Here is a 19,834-nt window from a genome sequence, read left to right as displayed (position 1 = left end):
GTATCCGAGCCCGTGATGTTCGCAGGAGACCAATGCTCGTAAAGAAAGAAGCTCTGAGATGAGCGAACAAGCATTTATCGACTTGCACACAGATGCACATCTGCGACGGTAGCCTTTTTGCATGAAGCAGTGGTCTGCGGTTGAAGCGCGGCAAATGTGTGGTCGTGTGCCTGAGGCGATACGAGTAGTGGGCTGACGAGTCTCAGCTAGACGGGGGTGGTGATTGTGGCGCGGCAGAAGCTAGAAGACGAGCAGCGCTGCCTGTTCGGGATGGAGATGTGCACGGTGCTGCGTCGCACGAGTGGCGGCCTCAATGGCGGAGACGGCGGCGACGGGTGTGAGTGGACGTGAGACGTGAGCTGGAAACAGGCTGTTGTGGGAAGCGTGTGCTCGCTCCGCGCGGCGTGGCTCGTGACCAGGATCTTGGTACTGCAACGTGCTTTCAAGCCGACGAGGCTTTCGCTGTTGCTATGGTGCTCTTCGCCAGCAACACGCCTGCTTCCAGCGACTCGTACGCTTGTGACAACAACAAGAGCATCGTGACATTGCATTGTCGTTCCAGTGCAGAGCATCACTGCCGCCATCCACGCCCGCCGGACAAACGCTCGAGTGCGGTGTGCAAGTTGTGTCTCGCAAACACAGCCCAGCAGCAGGAGCAGAGGCCAGGCGGGCGCTAGTACCCGCGGCGACAAGTTGAGGGCAGGTCTCATCAATCCATTTGCGACTTCCCTCCCTCACGCCCTCCCCGTCCACCGCCCCCAACAACACCACTCTCCATCATCGCCACCACCGCGCTCCGCTCTCGACCTCACTGTTCACTGCCAGCCGCCCGGCGCGCTCCTTGATCCGTCGCGCAAATGGCGGAAATCCGTCGCAAGCTCGTCATCGTTGGTGACGGTGCCTGTGGAAAGACCTGTCTCCTCATGTGAGTCTCCAGCATGCCACCGCTGCTCCATCCTACCGCCAGCATACTGACGACTGCGCCAGCGTCTTCTCCAAGGGTACCTTCCCAGAGGTTCGTCCACAACACCCATCCCGACCCCTAATCGCCGACCGCGTCATCTCTGCCGATAAGGGCCACCATCTCCGCCAGAGCTACGACATCCTTTCCGACCAGTGCATTTACTGACACTGCAGCTTCTAGGTCTACGTCCCAACTGTCTTCGAGAACTATGTCGCCGATGTCGAAGTGGACGGCAAACACGTTGAACTAGCACTTTGGGATACTGCGGGCCAAGAAGACTACGATCGTCTCCGACCTCTGTCATACCCAGACTCGCATGTCATTCTCATCTGCTTCGCCATCGACTCCCCAGATTCGCTCGACAACGTCCAAGAGAAGGTATGCGGCGACTCACGTGCCTCGCACTGCGAACATGTATGCTGATTGGCTGCAACCTACAGTGGATCTCAGAGGTCCTGCACTTTTGCCAGGGCCTGCCTATCATCCTCGTTGGCTGCAAGAAGGATCTCCGATACGACCAGAAGACGATTGAAGAGCTGCACAAGACGTCGCAAAAACCAGTGACACCCGAGCAGGTAAGCGATGCAAGGAGAAACGAATAGCAGCGACCCACACTGACACAACCCACTCCAGGCTGAGGATGTCCGCAAGAAGATTGGCGCTCAGAAGTACCTTGAATGCTCTGCCAAGACCAACGAAGGCGTCAGGGAAGTCTTCGAGCACGCCACACGCGCTGCTCTCCTTACACGAAAGAAGAAGGAGAAGAAGTGCTCCATCTTGTAAACTACTCACCACATTGCCATACCCAGCCGAACCACTGTCTTCCGAACTGTCTTACCTACCCTGATACCTCGAGAGAAACGACGGCAAATTGCAGCTGCATTACTCGGCCTTTATAATCTGCAGAAACGACCACAAGAGAAGCGAGCGAGCGCGTACGCATGGAGGAGAGTGTCTATTTTGATGAGTCCTGTCAACGGACGGTAGGCCGGAGCACACATATTGCGTAGATGACGCTTGGAGCGAAGGCCCTGGAACAAACGAACAGGACGTGTGAAGGCCCGAGGGAGCGGGCAGTTCAGCTGGCCGAACCCTCGTTTACAGGTCAGCAGCGGGAGTTCTCTTGAGGTGCCGTTTCCTCTTGTTCTTTAGAGTCATATCATGGCAATACTGTGCTGGCGTTACTACCAGGGAAATTGAATGCTGTTTTCTACCACTGAGAGCGTCCTCTGACTTTCATATCACCATCACTAATCAGGGAATGGAGGGAGCAGATGATGAGATGAGATCCTACGTTTTGCTTGACTCGTGTAGGCAAGGTGGAGGATCTGATCATGTGCACAAGAACAAGCGCACTTTCCGCGCGTTCTTTGCCAGACCTGAAGTGACCGGCGAATAAGGTGGGCAAAGCAGAGCACGTTCTGAGACCCAGTCCGCATCTGCAGTACGTTGTGTGGGAAGAGAGAATGTATGTTTTGGACACAATCGCGCTCATTTGTGGTCGGAGCAAGCACATGCTTTCTTGAAAGGTGCCTCGTGCTTGATCAGTTGAACAGGCAGTGAGCTTAATGAGGTCCTCAAATACACCGTTTTACCACCCAGGCAGTGCCTGAACATGTTTCTTTGCTATAGCAATTAGTCTGCCAGTACCATCTCAGTGAATATAACTGCATGCAGCGCTTGATCACATGCTGCAACAGTGTGTATGCGAGCGAATCCTTCAATGCCGGACGGCGAGCACCTGGACAAAGACCTCTTTCGTCCACCGACGACAGCATCGAAGAAGAGTCAAATGCTTGCCTGACTGTCACGCAATTCTCGCTGTCACGTTATCTTAAGTCGAGAAATCCGGCGGAACACACGACACTTATCGATCTCACAACTCATCACTCCACGATCAGGTACGATGAGCTCGTAGGGCTGAGACACTCTGGACGTTCTAGAGCGGGAGTCGCTCAGAAGCAGGCTTTCGGATCCATCGATTCGTGGGTGCGCCAGCCGCGGAGCGAGGGAAGACAACCACGCGGCCGTGAAGAAAGGTTGCCAGCATCACACCGTCCGTACACAGGGTATCGGTGATCCTGCTTGTGAAAGCCGACTTGCTCTGGAAAATCCGCACGCTTCCGCGTCCGCGACGCATCTGGCATTGACGTCCATACGACCGCTTCCTTGGATTGCGTCAAAGGGACCAAGAAAGTGGATCGTCCATCGCGTATTTCCTGCTTCGACCAGATCTTGTCCGTCGCGACAGAGTGCTTCGACCGGGCGATTGCCTTTTGCTGCCTTGCACGCGACCGACCTAGGTTCACAATCGGAGGTCAAGCTGGAGTGAATTTTCAGGCGACATCCTGGAACCTTCCCTGACGACACTCCCGCAAGAGCGTGCCTTCAGTAATCAGCAGTGGGTGAGCGGGCTAGCGGTGGTAGTGGCATAACAGACTGATTCACTACTACCGCGCGGGTTGGTAGCGGGCAACTAGTCCGCGAAGGCGCCCACCGCACGGCTCACTCCGAAAAACGCATTACCACAGTCGCGAGTGGACGACATCGCGAAATCTACGTGCACCGCGCGCCAGAAACGCAGCACACACGCACCAGACTGCCATTTCGACCATCTGCCCACAGCAGGAAGTGCTGGAGCAGCCCTTCGCCTTCCTCCTTCGCTCCTCCACCTCGTCTCGATCGATCACCGACACCACCGCCGTCGCTTCCCTGCCTCGACGGCGTCACGCGAGCCTCATACATCTCCAACACGACAACTCGGTGAAGGGACGCCTCGCGTACACACCACAATAACTCTCGTCATCATGGCTCTTCCTATAGCTTGACCACAGCTCCCGAAGGTGAGTCGCAGACTTGTTCCACTCGACACGTGCCCGCCTCTCATTGATCGCTCGGAGGGGCGGGGCGGGGTGAAGGGTAGTGAATGGCGATGGGCGTGACGCCTTCCGTGAATCGCAATACTGATTGTCTTCACAGGGCGGCATCAACCGGCCTTTTGAGACCTTGACCTCAAGTGTCCTCAAAAAGTCACCTCGCGCATACATACACCACATCCATTTATCAGAAACCGCATACACTAAAGCCATCGATCTCGCGGTATAGAGAGCCGAGCACCCAACCCCTTCGAACGAAGCCGCCGTCTGCAACACGTTCGCTCCATTGGCAAGGTCGACACTTTGATACCACGACATGCCATATCTGCGCGACAGCTTCCTCAGCGCGGTGGATCCCGCAGCAACGGTGTCCTCCTCGGACAAGTCTACAAAACACGACAGCTCCAAGATGAGCGTCACAAAGGAGAAGTCTTCTGCCATGTGCCAAGCCAATGGAGAAGTAGAGGGTACAGGCAATGCATGGGATGGTGGTATGTCGCGTGTGCGTGCTGCGATCCGCTGGCGTGGCTGACCGTAATAGTCCCAGCTACCTCGTCACAACCTCCAACACCACCAGAGTCGCGCTCGCCAACGCCTCGAGTGACTTTGATGCCATGTCCTGTGCGGCTACTACCCCTCGTGCCAGCACCCAACTATGGCACTGTGGTCGACAACACCATGTACCGCAGTGCATTCCCACAAGCTCGCAACATCGAGTTCATGGAGACGTTAAAGCTCAAATCGATACTCACCCTTGTCACCAAGACGGAATCCTGTAAGCACTACGACCAATTTGTTTGGCAACACGGCATCAACAGAAAGATACTCGATGTCGAACCGAACAAGGAGGGCAAAGTTAAGACCAACTTTGACACTCTCTGCGACGCCGTACTGTTCGCCCTGAATCCAATGCACCACCCAGTGTATATCCATTGCAACCAAGGCCGCCACCGCACAGGTTGTGTCGTCGCTTGCATCCGCAAGATTCAGCAGTGGCCGATGGACGAAATTCTCCTTGAATACAGGACTTACGCCGACCCCAAACCGCGCGATGGCGACATTGAACTGATCAAGAGCTTCGACCCGGAGCTCGTTCATCACTACGGTCGGCGTCACGGTCTCCTAAAGGGCTTCAAGAGAGACAGCAGAGAGCGCGTTGATTCATTCAACAGCGTCTACGAATTGGCTAGCTCTCTACCGTCGCATAATACTGCTTCGATTTGCAGCAGCGACTCGAGTGAGACAAGCGCGTCCAGCGACAAATCCGATGGACCTTTGCTTATGGCAAGCCGGTATTTATCGAGTGAGAAGATGGTTCAGGCTGGTGGGGATGAACAGGAGCTCAGTTCAAGCTTTCAGCTGAACTCGAGCGACCGTAGTTCTGGCATCGTGGTTCCTGGGCTCGATGGAGACGACGATCTGGCAGACACGTTACTGATCGCAAGCGGCGAGAGCGGGCGATGTTCGGACACTGAAGATGTCAATATCGTCGCCACATCTGCCACAACTCCTCCTATCGCGATTCGAGGCCGCTCATAGGAGAGCTCTTTGGCCGCTTCGCTGGACTCGATATCTGAGCCTCCTTCGAGCTGCTTTGACTGCGACCTCCTGCCAGTCGATCTCGAGGGGCGAGCACCTTTCCTATATTCAGGATCCTCAACACGGTCCCAACGAGGCTACGCGCACTCTCCTTGAATGACCGAGCGACAGGATCGAGTGGGCTGTGTGTCTCTTGGCAGTGACCAAGATAATCAGAATATTTCCTTTGTTCACTTGGGCTCAGTCGCTCCTCTATGCTCCTCCGGCGAGCTTGATGGGGTTTCGGGTTTTTGGATTTAGCGAAGGCGCTGGTGGTTCAGTGTGAGAAAAGAATTTCGCCTCCCTCGATATGGGTAATTTTGCATTAGAGAAAGAATACGGAACAGCACCATGCCGCGCTGCTGCTGCAAGGGCAAAGGAAGTCGCTTGGTTTCAGAGGAGGAGATGACGTGGATAGTTGAATGAGTATACATCTCAATGATACTGCTACACTGCTATCGATGCTATTGTGCTTCCTCCTGTTTTCAATTGTGAAGAGAAACGATCGTGAGCCTTTTTGGTCAAGGCACTGCAGCATGTACACAGCGGCTCCTCTTGCGAAAAGCTTGAGCGATTATGAACTTCGTCGCGAGAATATACGCGATAGCTCATCCCACGCTCAGGATTAGCATGCTCCTTACTCTACTGCCAGAATTTGATTGTGGTCTGGACGGTCTCTGTCGAAATGCGTTTTGCACCAGCGCCTGCTTGAACACAGCTGGGGGGTATATGCATGTGACAAGACCAGAAGAAGCACGACTGATAGTGGATCATCGGAGCTGCGGCGCTTACTTGGCTGGCTGCTGCCTCACAGCCTGTAACTTAGGGCCGTCTTGCATATACTATAGCTTACTACTCACCGCACCGATCACACGACAAACCGCATACATGGAATTGAAGGGTCGTCCGCGTGGAGGCATGGATGTAGTTAGGAATCACGTTATGCTGTTTCGTTCTTTCGCTTTCGCTCATTATTATGTATCTTTCATCAGCGGGTGAGTGCGTGTGCGGCGAAGCAAAAAAGTGGAGACCCAGGATTGTGATCGTGCATCCGCTTGTGCATGCAGAATTGGGTCAAATTTCAATATATCTTGTGCCTTGTCGGGTCCGGAAGTTATGTATGTATGCAATAGACCCTATCGTCTACTTTAGGTGTGGCTGTGCTGTTGTGCGTGCTAGACAAGGGGATTGCAGTGGAGTGGACACTCTTTTCAGGCTGCAATGTCGTATGATCTTTTGGCGATCTTTGGTGTGGATGGGAATGATAGGGCGAGTAGAGGCTAGGCGGCTTGTTTCACAAGATGGAGTTCGTTCGGGACTTTCTTGGAATTGAAATCATTGTTGTCTGCTGTGCCGTATCGTATGTTCGCCTCTTCTACAGAAGGTAATCTCGCCACGGCTCGTCCTCGATTCGGCGCGTGGGCTACGGCACGAAGACGGAAATCTGCTGTGTAACTCGACTTCTCTGGTAACTGGGATCGAGCACGCCAAACTCGAAGAGGAAGGTGACGCGGAGTAGGAGTCCTGCCCGTCAGCGTGCAGAAGATGATGGTGTCGTAGAGGATTCGATAGCACTGTAGTGGGGCCCCATGAAGAGACGGCGAAGTTCATGCGGGAATCGCCGAAGAATGTGGAGGTCCGTTTCCTCCTTTGGCCTGCGGGGAGGTTACATCGTCTGTGGCAGTGGAGAAAGCTGGTAAATCGGGACCTTTGGAGGTGTGCTGTATCAGCTTCGGCTTTTTGGTTTCGGGGTTCTGCACATCTCCTGCTATGAGGACGATAGGTTGATGTTCGGGGACAGTTGGAATGTGCTCTCCATGTCCTTGTCGCTAAAGACCTGTCCAACGTTGTGGAGCTGTTTGATGAGGAGCATCAATGGATCACTATTGATTCGCGTAATCCTGCTGATTTTGCTGCCATCTGCCGCTAGGAATGCCAAGCCACACCCCGGTCTATCACCATGTCTTAACGTTCGCCAGCTCTGCCTCTTGATGAGTCTTCAGAGCTCGTGGCTGTTAGGTCAAGCTTCTGTTCAGAGGATGCGTTTACGTTGTCCGAGGCATCACGTCGTGCAAGCTCCCGCGGACCTGCGGGAAGTGCGCCCAGTCTAACCCAATGAGGCAATGAGGCAGCAGTCGCGTGGTGTAGGCTGCATATCTGCAGAAGCAGAGGCGCGTTGTCGAAAGCTCTCCGCTGAGCTGTAAGTGGGCGAAAATTGGCGAGCGACGCAGTGCTGGTGCAAACCGTATTTGCATCCGAGGGAGAGGCGTTCGTGAGCTGAATGGCTGGCTAAGTCTACGACTTGATCACCGATTGCATCCGAGGGAGCGTCCACACAGTCAGGTGGGCAGAAGTCTGTTTCGCTGGAGAAGGTATCATTCATCTGAAGGAGGACGCTCTTTCGAGCATCGGCGCCAGGGTAAGAGGTGGCCGATGTGCAGCTCGTTCTGCACAGTTCTGACGATGAACTTCTTCGTAAGCCGAAGCCGCTGTGCTGATAGCGACACTGCGCAACGTTGCCACTAGGGTCCGGCAACCCATTGGCCTGTGCTCTGGGATATACCCAAGCATTGTCAAGCGTACCAGGAACAGATCACTTGTAACAAGACACCGGCCCAAGTCCTTTGTCGCACAAGGGGAGCTTCCGGAGCAGCTTCTTCAGCAGGCAGGAATAGATGACGTGCACCTTTCACAAGTTGCCTTGGCCTTGACCTGGTTTCCTGCCCGCCGCTGGAGGGGGCATGCGGATACCATACCCTTGCTGAGGCCTTGACTTCACCTCGTCGATTCTACCCTTTGCAAGGCTGATGCCAGGTACTACCCAGTCGCCGCAGCTGCACTGCATACCTTGCCATGCATACTTGCCTACGTTGGTCTTGCACTTGGGACACTCGAGGCGTCCATCCAGTTTACCCTGCTCTAGCTCTGGCCTCATCCAAGACAGTGGGTCCAAGAAGTAGTGTGCGCACGCTGTTGATGTGGTCATTCGATCGGGTGGCGTCCCGGACTGCTGATCTTGCTGTGGTTTGTGACTGACAACGTATTGCGAAGTGGCCAAAGTTCGTCTATTCCAGTCAATACCTCTAGCACCAAGATTGGAAGCCTGCTCACTCACCTGCACTTTTTGCATCGCATCTCAAAGTCTGAAGTACCAGTTCCAGAAGAGTGCTCATCCTCGAAACGAATCTTTTCTGCTTCGGGAGCTTGACCGCATGCTCGACTTAAGGCGACCTCCTGCAGATACAGCCAACGCTGATAGGCCGGGACTTCTTCTATATTTTCAGGTCTTCCCATATCGTGGTAAAGCTGCAGCTGTTGCCAGAAACCATCGTTCGGCTCACAAAGCGGTCTGCTCACACGCAGCTGTGCCAAGGCCTCATCCGGACTGAGTCCGTACTTGTGCATGAGGTAAGCACATACGCATGTTGCAGAACGGGACTTGCCCATGGCACTGCATTACCAGGTGTCAGTATGACTGACATTGCGTGGGATGTTTCTGAAGGTAGGATGAGAGAGTGCCGCATGTGGCACGTTCATGCGTGACTGCGTCGAGCCAGCGACGTGGTACATGAGAATCATGTTGTACGAGCGTTGCACTCAGCCACAAACCTTGCTTGCTCTTCATGCGGAAGGTGGACTACTTGAATAACGGAGCGGCAAAGGATGGAACTTACCAATGCACGAGCACGCCTCCACCTGCATCGAGTCCAGCCTGAATGAACTTGTTGCAGTCGTCGAAGTGCTCCAGCAAGTTTTCGTCGTCGACATCGTCGACTTCTACTACCTTGTGTTGGCAGTCCTCGAACAGTGACTCCTCCAGCGGTAGGCGGAGTACAGAGAGGACGTGCGTGATGTTCGATGCCTGTAGCGCTTCTTTTCGGCGTAGAGTGAAGAGCCTGGCACAGATCAGAGTCTAGACGTGGCGACGCAGGCGGCGGGCGCGCGGCAGGAGCTGTGGACGCACCCGCCAATGTACAATTCGAGATCGCCATGCACTTTGTCGAGAAGCGGCATCTTGGCGGCGGTGCTGTATGTGAATCGGAGATGGGCGACCTTGGTGGTGTGGTGGTGGGCAACGTGCAACGACGCTGCTGAACAAGGATGTGGCGGCTAAAAGTTTTGATCGATGACGCTAGTCCTCATAGGGCTGAGAGGTGAAGATGAGAGGGGAGATGACAACAGTGCTACAGAGGGCAGAGCGTACGGCGTCCCGCCAAGACCAGTGGCAGATACACACTGTCAGCAATACGACAGAGCATGTGCGTCTTTGGCAGAGCTGAGCTGAGCAGCTGTTGATGGCACACATTGCTTGCCTTTTTCCTTTTGCTTCCCCACGTTCACGCACAGCCAAAGGCCTCGGGTCCGGTGGGTGCATCGCTGTTGCCGGAGCACTTGCATGTGGCACCAAGCTACATGCTCACACACGGCCGCGTCCGCGGATGATGCCAAGCTCACTACTGGCTACAATTGTCGCTGCAGTAGGAGTGGATCATGGCGCCGTGAACCAGCCATCTCAAAGGCAATGATGTGCTCCCCGCTACTGTACTCTGCTGCTGTAAACCCCCTGCACTGCACTGCTCCAGTGAGAGCAGAGTCCAGCGCACGCGGCGCCAACCCTCGGCAGATTCGGTGCAAGCATGTTCTGCGTAGATTCAATAGCCGGGTCTAAGACCACGCCTCAGCTGGCGGATACAGTAGTCGAAGTTTGCGAGCAGCAACTAAAGTTAGGTGCTGCACCCTACATCACCATTTCATCCATTTTTCCGTGCTGCATCGCGATGGTTACGAGCGTATGCAGCGACGGTGGCATCGAGGCCCGCAACAACACAGTAGCAAACCTTGCTGGGCCGCCGACAGCCCTATTTCGTGCGTGCAGGAGGCGAGCAGCGAACAGGCGGTAAACATCCCGCGTTGCATGCGGCTCAAGACCAACGTGTGGACTGCATGCAGCGACGGCGGCCATGTCGCTTTGCCGGCAGCAGGGTCCGTGGTGGATCGAGAATGGTCACACCAGCAAGCACGTCGACGAGTGTGCTTGCGCAGCGTCGCGCAGAACAGCGCTTGCTCATGCTCTACTGTATACACTTCCCTAGCCGCGTAGGGCGTCTTCTTGCTTTGGCCGGAACAGGGCCTAGCTCCCACCTTGTTCGTGCGCTGCGATTCCTTAAGGCGTCGGCGTACAGCCGTGCCCGTGCTGCCCATCACCCTCTTCCTGTGTAACCTGACGAGCATCCTGAACAGCATCTCCCGCTCCGGGCCGACGAGCACGACGACCGTTTGCCAGCAACTCCCCCAGCGCAGAGAGGGCATTGCACGAGCGAAGCAGAGCTGTGCGGGAGGCGTCTTCCTTGCCTGGCGGCCCTGGTCCAGCCTACAGTAGCCGCAGCTCCAACGGGGGAGCACTTGTGGCTGTGCTGAGGGTATTTCGAGACGGTCAGCAGCAAGGCAAGGCGGGCATCCACTCAGCAGACCACTCACCCCTTCATCGCGCATGGCTGCGGACTCGCGGTAGGGCTGACGGAGCGAATCAGTGCGCGCTCCAACCGCTGGCGCACCTGCCGCATCGCATCGGCCCTTTGCACCTGCTGCTGCTGCTGTTGCGCTGCTGCTGCTGCTGCTCAGCTCGCACGCCCGGCCGGCATTTTGCACGTTGCACGGTGGCCCATTGCTCGTTGCAAGCCGCTCCGAGCTGTGACGGCGTGCACGCGCTTGACAGGACGCCGCTTGCCACACGCACTGCGGTGCATTTGAAGGCCTGACCTGACACTCGACAACCCACGATCCCACGGATGGTGGAGCTTGGGTGCTAGCAGCGTGTGCCGCCCATGAGCCCGCAACCTGTCAGATCAACATGTCTGGCATACCGGACATTCACCTCAACCACGAACGCTTCCACAGCCCGCCACGCCTCCACCGCGCTCCAGCGCCCATGGCGATCCCACGAGCGCAAGAGCAGCACGTCCCGCCGCCATTGCCTCCTCCATCCTTCCTCCCCATCTCGCCCAACCACGACCCAGGCTGGCAGTGGGGCAACGATCCGAATGGCTCGGACTTTGGACGACCAGCTTCAGTCAAGCCCGGCAGCAGTCTGCTAGGTGGGGCACCGGCGAGGACGTTTGGTGGCAGGGCGGAGAAAGAGAATGATGCTGCATACCACCACAACATCGATTGGGCACGTCGTGGGAGCTCCATCTCCACGGCGACCACCTCGACCGTTACGGGCAACATCAACGACATGGCAGAAAGTGGGAGCTTGACGCCGAGCGACGATGGCAGCATGTCACGGCCAACGTCAAACTACAGGTGCGTTCGTTCGTCTTCATTTTATTCACGCGTTGCATGCGTTCTGGGGAAGAGGCAGGTGCATCCGCCGTGACCTGACCCAGTCTTTTTTGTCTCGAGCTTCTCCAGCCCTATGTGCTTGACAACCATGTTTCATTTCCATGCACAACACGGTCACCGTCCAACGAGCCAGTGAAACTGGTGACATCGCTCGCCACGCGGCTGCTTCGTTGCACTGTCAACTCGCAGTGCGGTTCCGACGCAGCCACGGGTGGTGGCGATCGAAAAAGCGCATTCGCACTAGGACTGGGCGGAGATCTTGGAGCGGCGTCGCCGAATCTGGATGTTGAACAAATGTGCTTGGCTCTGGGTGCGACGGCACAGCCGAAGCCTCGAATCGTGGAAACCAACCACATACCAAGAACGGATCGACTGCAGCTGACTGGACGATGCTTTCTTCGCATGTCACCAAAGTTTCTATTGCAACGTCTTCTGCGTCCTTCAGTCCCTCTTGCACGGCACAATGCTAATGTTCGACAACTACAGGCTCCATGGCGAGAGACACCTCGAACAGCGCACGCTGGAAGCATCGTCAAACACTTATGACAAGCAGCTATTGAGTCGCATTGGAGGTCCCAATGGCCCGCCGACACCGAAGCGGACCTCGCTCTCCTATTCCAGCGGGAATGCACAGGAGACTGCACAGCTGGCCCACGCAGAGAGCGAGCGTCGGACTTCTCAGCTGTTGCGTCCGCTCTCGATGCCTGAGCGCCAGCAGCAACAGAGTTCGTTGGATTCTCCCGCTAGCTCGCGTTGGCCATCCTCCGGCGCAGTATCTCCAGGGTTCACCGGCTTCTGGCCTGAGGGTGGCCCCACAGAGCACAGCCGTTTCCAGCCTTCACGACACAGCAGTATCACATTCGAGGACAGCATATCGCAACGAGGGAGCTATGATGCGTCTATGTACGCACAAGAAGACTTTGTGGAAGATAGCCACATGCGCGATCTTCACATCCAGGACCGTCTTGATCGAAGTCCCGGGTCCGATGCACGTGGACAAAAACGCCGCGCATCATCACCACCGCGAGACCTCTCCCGGGAGGATCGCTCCTCGGTGAGCAGTGCTTCTACGCACAGTGAGGCTGCTCAGCGGCGATCTCTGTATCACCAGCCACGAATATCGCCCGCCTCTAGATTTCACCCAAACAATTCTTCGATATCCTCCGCGTCCTCGTATGGTCCAAGACACGGCTCCCTAGGCTCGTCCCTTGGTGGACTCAGCATACCCAGCACTGCTGCAACTAGCTACTCCTCAGGCCGTATCTCGCCTGGTGGGCTGTCTCCTGCCTTTGACCCCACCGATTCCAGGTTCAGTACGCAGCTCAAAGGGCTGAGCCCGAATTCAGCCATCGCTGCTCCTCACCAGAGAACGCTCTCGCAAAGCTCGCAAGGCCCACAACCGATTGCTTCAGCGGACAGTGCACCTCAATCACGCCATCATTCGGTGTCTCAAATCCACGGAGCATACATCTGCGAATGCTGTCCGAAAAAGCCGAAGAAGTTCGACACGGAAGACGAGCTACGCTTGCACGAATCGGAAAAGCAGTACACATGTGCTTACTGTCCGAACAGGTAAGATGGTTCAGACAAGCTCAGTGTACCGGATTGCTGACTTGTGATTCGCCAGGTTCAAAAACAAGAACGAAGCGGAGAGACATCAGAACTCCCTGCACCTGCGACGTCACAGTTGGTCGTGTGCTGCTCTCGCTGGTGTCGAGGCCGCCTTTCACGCCTCGTCCGCTGGCAGCGGACATGATGTGTGTGGATACTGTGGCGAGGAATTCCCCAACCCACCACAGTGGGATCTGCGGGCCGAGCATCTCAACCATGTGCACAAATTTGGCGAATGCAACCAGGCGAAGAAGTTCTTCCGGGTAAGTAGATCGGTATCCTGGTACTGACCGGCTGAACTGACATATTTAGGCTGACCATTTCCGACAACACTTGAAGCACAGCCACCAAGGCACCTCAGGTGTGTATCGACTTGTCACTCAGATACAACCCGCACTAACAGTTACAGGGAAATGGACAAACATGCTCGAGCTGGCATGTATGAAAGACGAACCGCTCCCCGAAAAGCGTGTTACGCAATCCAGCCAGGCTGCGCCGCCCGCAGTGCTGGTCTCTGCGAATAACAGCCCACCCAGCACCCAACCAGCCAATACGACAGGAGTGGCGTCCGTGGAACCAAGCTGAAGTCCACGCAACACCACGCCGAATAAATGAAACACTTGAGATCTGAAAGCCCTTGCAACAGCAAGCTAGCCTCGACCACGAGGTTATCAGCAAGAGCAAATTTCGGATGACCACGTACTGTCTGTCTACCACTCCGAGAGCTCATTTGGGTGCGAGCTCTACTTTGCTCGGGTACAGTGCTAGGATCGAATGACAAAACAGACCTCTATAGCTCGAACTCGTGGGGCAGATCAGCTGCGAAGTCAAGCGCCTCACTCCCACGATCGGAAGCTGACCCGCTTCCATACTGGTCACAAGTGCTCGAGTCGACAGCAGCTTGTGACCGTGAGCTCAGAATTTGACTCACGATGGCAACTTCCGTCGTGGAATGCGAGAGCATCGCGGCGGACACGCACTGTGATGCCGTCAGCCGCTCTTGGCAGGCTGACCTGCATCTTCCAGAGGACGAGCGGACTTCCAGCCACAGCCTCGTGAGCCTGCACCGAGAATCCTTGATCGCTTCCACGAGATTTAGACGTACAAGTTTGGGCAGCCATTGTGGCGGTTGACCTCTCGCGCAATGCAATCATACTTTACCACGGTCAATGGCGTACTGGAGAGGTAGAGGAGGAGGAGGAGGAGGAGGACCGCTGGCCTCGTAGCTTTGACCATCAGGATCGCAGGTGCTGCTTTAGCGCTGACATTCCGAAGCGGGAGGATCGATGAGACTTTTTCTCGCTCGCGTGAACGGGTGGAGGCACGAAGGAAGGGTTTGGGTTACACGGGTGATGGGTAGATGTACGTAAGCAAGGCAAGGCAAGCAGAAACAATGCATAGATGCGTGAGCACGCATTTTTCGGGGCCTTTGTTATTTCCATCTTGTCGTACGACGCAAGTGTTATATAGCAGGATGGCTTTTTTTTGGCCGTCAGATGTATAAGCTGCGAAATGCATACTGAATTGGGCAGTCGGTGAGCTCTCTGACGTGCATGGAAGTGCTGCTGCTTGCTGCGGAGGTAGCAGCTTTTGCGAGTGCTGCTGCTACTGCTAATGCTACTGTTGCTGCATATCAGGCGTGCTGCAGCGTGCCGTGTGCGGATATCACCGAAGACAACGAGAGGTGTAGAAGAGCAATTTCTTGGTCATGGTATGGTCATCTCATGCTGGTATACGCACGAGCTCTTGGGAGCCAAGAGATTGTATGCATGCACGCTTGCTTTAATTGAATGCTGGGTGGGCACGCCTTGCTTGCATTTCGGCTTCGGAGTGTCTGTCCGGCGGTGAGGTGCGTTTTGTGGGTTGAGTTGGTACCGGAGAATGTTTGTGGGGAGTGGATGATGTGGGAAGGGATGAGGATGGGCGGTTTCATGTACAGTAGCTGTTTCTGCTTGTTGGATTGTGCATGATTCAGTTAGTGTTGTCAGCTTGCATAGAAGGTGTGTCATTGGGGTTGACCTTGTTGACACCAAGTTTGACCTTTTGCTGGTTTGGACGTGGCAGGGGATCTATGACTTGTGAGAGTTTCACTCAGCAGATCGATGTTTCGGTAGAGGTGGGAGGACTATTATAAGACGAGCGCCTCGTTCTCGACGCGACGCGACTTGGGACGTGATTTGAATTGCTCTTTTGTGGAGTTATCATTTTGCCTACGCCCGTTATGCATCCAGATTGAAGTTTCCGAATCTACATATGATTCTCCCAAAATGGCATGGTAAAGTCCCATCAGAGATAGCCCCCATGAAAAGATTCCCCCATGCGCCGCAACGCAATGCTTTCAAGTAGATTTGAGGCCGATGGTATTTCTACCTTGTTTGCTCAAATAGCTAGCATCGCGCCGAAGGCGAGGAGTGCGCTCATGCCGAGCACGTCCATGCCCAATCTCACGCTCGAAGCGGCGCCTGTGGACTCAGCAGTGCTGCCGCTGTTGGTGGCAGATGGGTTGTTGGCGTTTGAGCCTGAGAGGAAAACAGAGGTCAGCCGGGTACGTCATGCAGCAGGTGTCTGGAGAACGTACCATATGTGGTGCTGCTTCCGCTGCCACCAGTCTCTGAAGCGGAGCTACCACTGCCAGATCTGGTTGCAGTAGGCGAAGAAGACTCAGTCGAGGTGGAGTCCTTGTCGTCGTCATCCTTGTCAGGGAATGTGACCTCTTCGCCATTCGTCTTGCAGATATCTGCGAAGTAGTCCTGCGCGGTCTTGAGGTTGTCCCCGCAGTTGTCGGACAGGTATGAGAGGGCTTTCTCGGAGCTGCAGATGGTCTTGAAGTCTGATGGGTCAGACTCCGTGCTGTAGAAAGTATTAGTTCGAATTCTCTTGCTCCCTCTGGTCTTGTAGCATATTCGCGCCCATTCTACGCGTCTTTCCTCCCCAAATGCTGGTATCCCACTCTCTTCTAACCTTCCCGGGATCGCGCTTACTTGACTGCTGCAATCACGCATGCTGGAGGCTGTGCTGCAATCGCGACCTGCGCGGCAACAGACAGAAGGGCAAGGACAGCGGTGGACTTGACAAACATGTTTGCCGATTATCGCGTCGTAGTAGGTTCGAAGGGTGGAGTTTCGTCTCGTGAGCTCAAGGTTCGGAGTAGGTGCGACCTGAAAGGAATGGCAGGCGCAATCGAAGAGGATCGTAAAGAACGTTGGTGAAGGAGTGGCAGCACGAATGCTGGGATTGTGTATGGCGGGTATAGCAGTGAAGTGGTCGTTACGTCGTTTGGGTGTGATCTTCTGCACCAAGAGACGGCGAAAGGGGCTTGGTACTCTGGGGCGCATGGACTCCACGCCTGCAGGGCTCGCGCCTGCACGTGCTGCGGGCACAGATCTCTCTTTCATCCTCGCGACGACTTCGCTTCTACGCTGACACACTTGCCATTTCCCTTTGCAAAATTGTCGAGCGTGATATCGAGATGGGAATGTCAACACCGGAAAATCAACACTTCTCTGGGACACGTCGCACGACAGTGACACTGCAAAGCGAGTATCTGCAGCCGCTCCTGCAGCCACAGTCGTGAGCTGTGCGGCCTCGAGGCAGAGACGGTAGGTTTGGGCTGTGCTGCGATCGTCGCACTGCTCTACGCTGGCGATGGCTGTGTCTGGCTGCGACTCTGCTCGCTCGTGTGTACTGATATGCAGATAAACACCCATGTTCTCCCACAACATGACCCCCCAATCGATATATCGCCCTGTGCAATTGGCATCTAGCGAAGCATGCCATGGCTGCAGCTCCTCCTCCGTCTAGTGGCTCGGCGCAAGGCTGCTTCACTCCGCCTGCCGCTCCCGAATCCAGCACATCGCAGAGTCGCTCGTCCCAACGTCCTTGGAACTCACTGACAGCGCAAGGAGAAAACACCGGCAGTCCTGGTACACAGAACAAGACCTTGCAGTCATTAATCGTAGACGCCGCGCGCATAGCTACTTGCAGCGCCTTATCTCCCACGCTCGCCACGACATCTCCAGCTTCTGCTTCGGTGAAATCATCAGTCTCAAGCTACACACCGGGCTCGACCCAGCAACAGCACATCGCCTCGGACCCTCAACTGCCCGAGGATAGACATGCTGCTCCCGAACAGCACGCTGCCATGGCTTTGATTCCCGAAGCCCGGCCTGATAACGACTTCCTCGGCTTCTGCCGTGGCGCCTATAACTTGCAGAATGGCGATCGAGAGGCCTCGTTACAGAAAGCCAAGGAAGGTGGAGCTTATTCACGAAGTGGTTCCTCGACCAAACAGACGAATGCCTACTTTCAAAAATGTCGAGAACAGAGATGCGCCTTTCGAAGCAATATTGTAAGCCCGGATCCGAATCTGATACGCACCAAAGTTCTCGAGTTTCCTGAACGAGGCATGAAAATACGATGGACCTTTCTTGCCAAGTCACACGTGCCGCAGCGCACTGTGATGCACAATATGCATGCCTACAAATGCATCTTTTGCGTCTACCTGAGCGCGCCAGAGCCTGCAGTCTACGCCGGAATGGACGCTTATCTTGACCACATCAACAGCGTGCACAGAGGACAGGAAATGCATCCCGTGGTGCAATACAAGACTCGCTGTGTGAGCAATAGGATCGCAGATGATCGCGAGGAGTTCGACATCAATCTCTGGCCCGCCAATGATGGCGACAATTCGAAAGTTTCACAGTGGCTCTCTGATGATTATCTTGATCGCAGTATCAGGCCAAGACAGGGCACAATGGACTCCAAGCACAGCCATCACCGCAGTAATGCCAAACCTGCGGATGCAGAAGACGAGTCAGACGAAGATGAAGAATCAGATGGAGTCGCAGGCGCGTCTATGTCTGCTCGCGCAGATCAGCTTTTCGCACCTTCACCACGCTTTAAGCATATCAACCCTGCTCTCAACCCTTTGGCACCGCAGCAGGCGGGAAGCAGTGCATGGGACGAGGCAGACGCGAATCCATGGGCCGAAGCATCGTCGGCTGGGCCCGCGCATCAGCCTCGTCAAACGAGCTTGGGTAGCCAGAGCATAGCTCCTGATGGAGACCAATGGTCTGAGCATTTGAAAGAAGTTTATGCACCTGAAATCCCACCACGATCGGAGCTACGGCCGCAGGAACCAGTGAGACAGATAGAGCAGGCTTTCTCTCAGTCAAGTCTTTCACACTCTGGCGACGAGAGCATTACTACCTGCCTGAACGATATCGTCCAGATCTATGCTGATGCGCATGCCATCTTGAACGATCTCGCACAACAAGCTGCACAGTCTTTGCGACTCCCTCCATCACCACTTCTGACATTCGCTGTCGCAGACGCGCCGCCGGAGATCGAGAAATTGCGACAGCGTGGCCTGGCATTGTTCGGCCCTTCTTTCGATGCTGCAGAGGACGCCGCAATCAGTCATCTCCAGCGCACATCGAGACAACTGTACAGTGGCCTATTTCGACCTCTCAGTCAAGCTGCAAGGAATGCGAATTTCAACGACTACACTTCACTTTTGCAAGTAGCAGAATACGGCCAGCAGACAACAGTGGCGTTTCTGAAGCAGAGACTCGCGACATTCAATGCCACCGGAGGCAGCAGCCCGTTAGCACCGCAAAGGTCGCCGCATTCTTTACAGCCTCCACTTATTGGATACCCTGGCTACTCACCAAGTCATTCGCGCGCCTCCTCACAAGACATCCCAAGGCTGAGCCATTTCTCAGATGACAGTCAGTCTGGTGCTGAATCCGAGCGCCAGCCCTCGATAGCATCAACAGGTTCACATCAACCTCCCACTCAGCTCGCGGTGCCAGATGGTCGAAGGCGCAGTTCGATGCTAGGCTTCCTCAAACACGGCGTGCGAGCGAACAGTGACCAGGGAAAAGCAGAAAGTCCCAGGAGTGGAATGTTGAAGTTGGATTTCAGACATCGGAAACACAGCGATGGGACAAGTCAGGGTGCGCCGAGGGCTGTTGAGTTGGATTCTACGCCTGTGCTACCACGATGAGTAGAGTGCCTGGTTAAGCCACATAATGAGAGTAATGCGCTTCAAACATGATACTTTTGAAGCAACAAGGCAGCCCAATCGCTCCCACCTTCTCACTGGTCGCTTTACGGAGCACTCCAATGCAGTCACTCACGAAGAGTGATGTTGGGGCGGCCTCACAGAGCTTCGATCTGAAGAGACTCTTGTCCTGGTCGCCGACTATAATCGCCATGACAATATTCGTGCTACGTGGACTCTAGAAACGATAGGAGTTGAGGTTGCCATGAAGCATTGCCTTGATGAAATTCAGACGCTGCAACCATTTGCACAAATCTCATGCGTCAACGACCAGTAAAGCTACAATATTCTTCAAAAGTGCGACACCAAACAATCGCTTTAAGAAGTCTTCTTAAGACAGATAGCCTCACACAACCCAATGGCATACACGCGACTTGCCTTACCATTCAAGCCAGTCTA

General features: G+C 55.0%; 6 protein-coding genes across 6 annotated transcripts; 4 read left to right on the top strand and 2 right to left on the bottom strand.

The window, feature by feature from the left end:
- Positions 1 to 857: 857 nt before the first annotated feature.
- Positions 858 to 1,747, top strand: CKM354_000744800 (uncharacterized protein; the record flags this gene model as incomplete). Its single annotated transcript, XM_044802796.1, has 5 exons — positions 858 to 925; positions 988 to 1,015; positions 1,145 to 1,342; positions 1,405 to 1,539; positions 1,598 to 1,747. The coding sequence occupies 5 exons, from the start codon at positions 858 to 860 to the stop codon at positions 1,745 to 1,747; spliced, it is 579 nt and encodes a 192-aa protein (XP_044658731.1).
- Positions 1,748 to 4,156: 2,409 nt separating this feature from the next.
- On the top strand, positions 4,157 to 5,379 carry CKM354_000744700 (uncharacterized protein; the record flags this gene model as incomplete). The annotated part of the gene is made up of 2 exons (XM_044802795.1): positions 4,157 to 4,331; positions 4,382 to 5,379. 2 exons carry the CDS (start codon positions 4,157 to 4,159, stop codon positions 5,377 to 5,379), a joined length of 1,173 nt encoding a protein of 390 aa, XP_044658730.1.
- A 2,728-nt stretch (positions 5,380 to 8,107) lies between these two features.
- Positions 8,108 to 9,432, bottom strand: CKM354_000744600 (uncharacterized protein; the record flags this gene model as incomplete). The annotated part of the gene is made up of 4 exons (XM_044802794.1): positions 8,108 to 8,483; positions 8,534 to 8,869; positions 9,093 to 9,314; positions 9,383 to 9,432. 4 exons carry the CDS (start codon positions 9,430 to 9,432, stop codon positions 8,108 to 8,110), a joined length of 984 nt encoding a protein of 327 aa, XP_044658729.1.
- A 1,837-nt stretch (positions 9,433 to 11,269) lies between these two features.
- Positions 11,270 to 13,956, top strand: CKM354_000744500 (uncharacterized protein; the record flags this gene model as incomplete). The annotated part of the gene is made up of 5 exons (XM_044802793.1): positions 11,270 to 11,721; positions 12,247 to 13,332; positions 13,388 to 13,634; positions 13,684 to 13,732; positions 13,781 to 13,956. The coding sequence occupies 5 exons, from the start codon at positions 11,270 to 11,272 to the stop codon at positions 13,954 to 13,956; spliced, it is 2,010 nt and encodes a 669-aa protein (XP_044658728.1).
- Positions 13,957 to 15,750: 1,794 nt separating this feature from the next.
- CKM354_000744400 (uncharacterized protein) lies at positions 15,751 to 16,450 on the bottom strand (the record flags this gene model as incomplete). The annotated part of the gene is made up of 3 exons (XM_044802792.1): positions 15,751 to 15,890; positions 15,950 to 16,221; positions 16,353 to 16,450. 3 exons carry the CDS (start codon positions 16,448 to 16,450, stop codon positions 15,751 to 15,753), a joined length of 510 nt encoding a protein of 169 aa, XP_044658727.1.
- A 696-nt stretch (positions 16,451 to 17,146) lies between these two features.
- Positions 17,147 to 19,378, top strand: CKM354_000744300 (uncharacterized protein; the record flags this gene model as incomplete). The annotated part of the gene is made up of 1 exon (XM_044802791.1): positions 17,147 to 19,378. One exon carries the CDS (start codon positions 17,147 to 17,149, stop codon positions 19,376 to 19,378), a length of 2,232 nt encoding a protein of 743 aa, XP_044658726.1.
- Positions 19,379 to 19,834: the final 456 nt, after the last annotated feature.

This window comes from Cercospora kikuchii (genome assembly GCF_019650295.1).
Source record: "Cercospora kikuchii DNA, contig_00004, whole genome shotgun sequence".
In the NCBI taxonomy this organism is placed as follows: Eukaryota; Fungi; Ascomycota; class Dothideomycetes; order Mycosphaerellales; family Mycosphaerellaceae; genus Cercospora; species Cercospora kikuchii.
The sequence above is the reverse complement of the archived record's forward strand: the minus strand, read 5'-3'. Positions and strand labels throughout refer to the sequence as shown.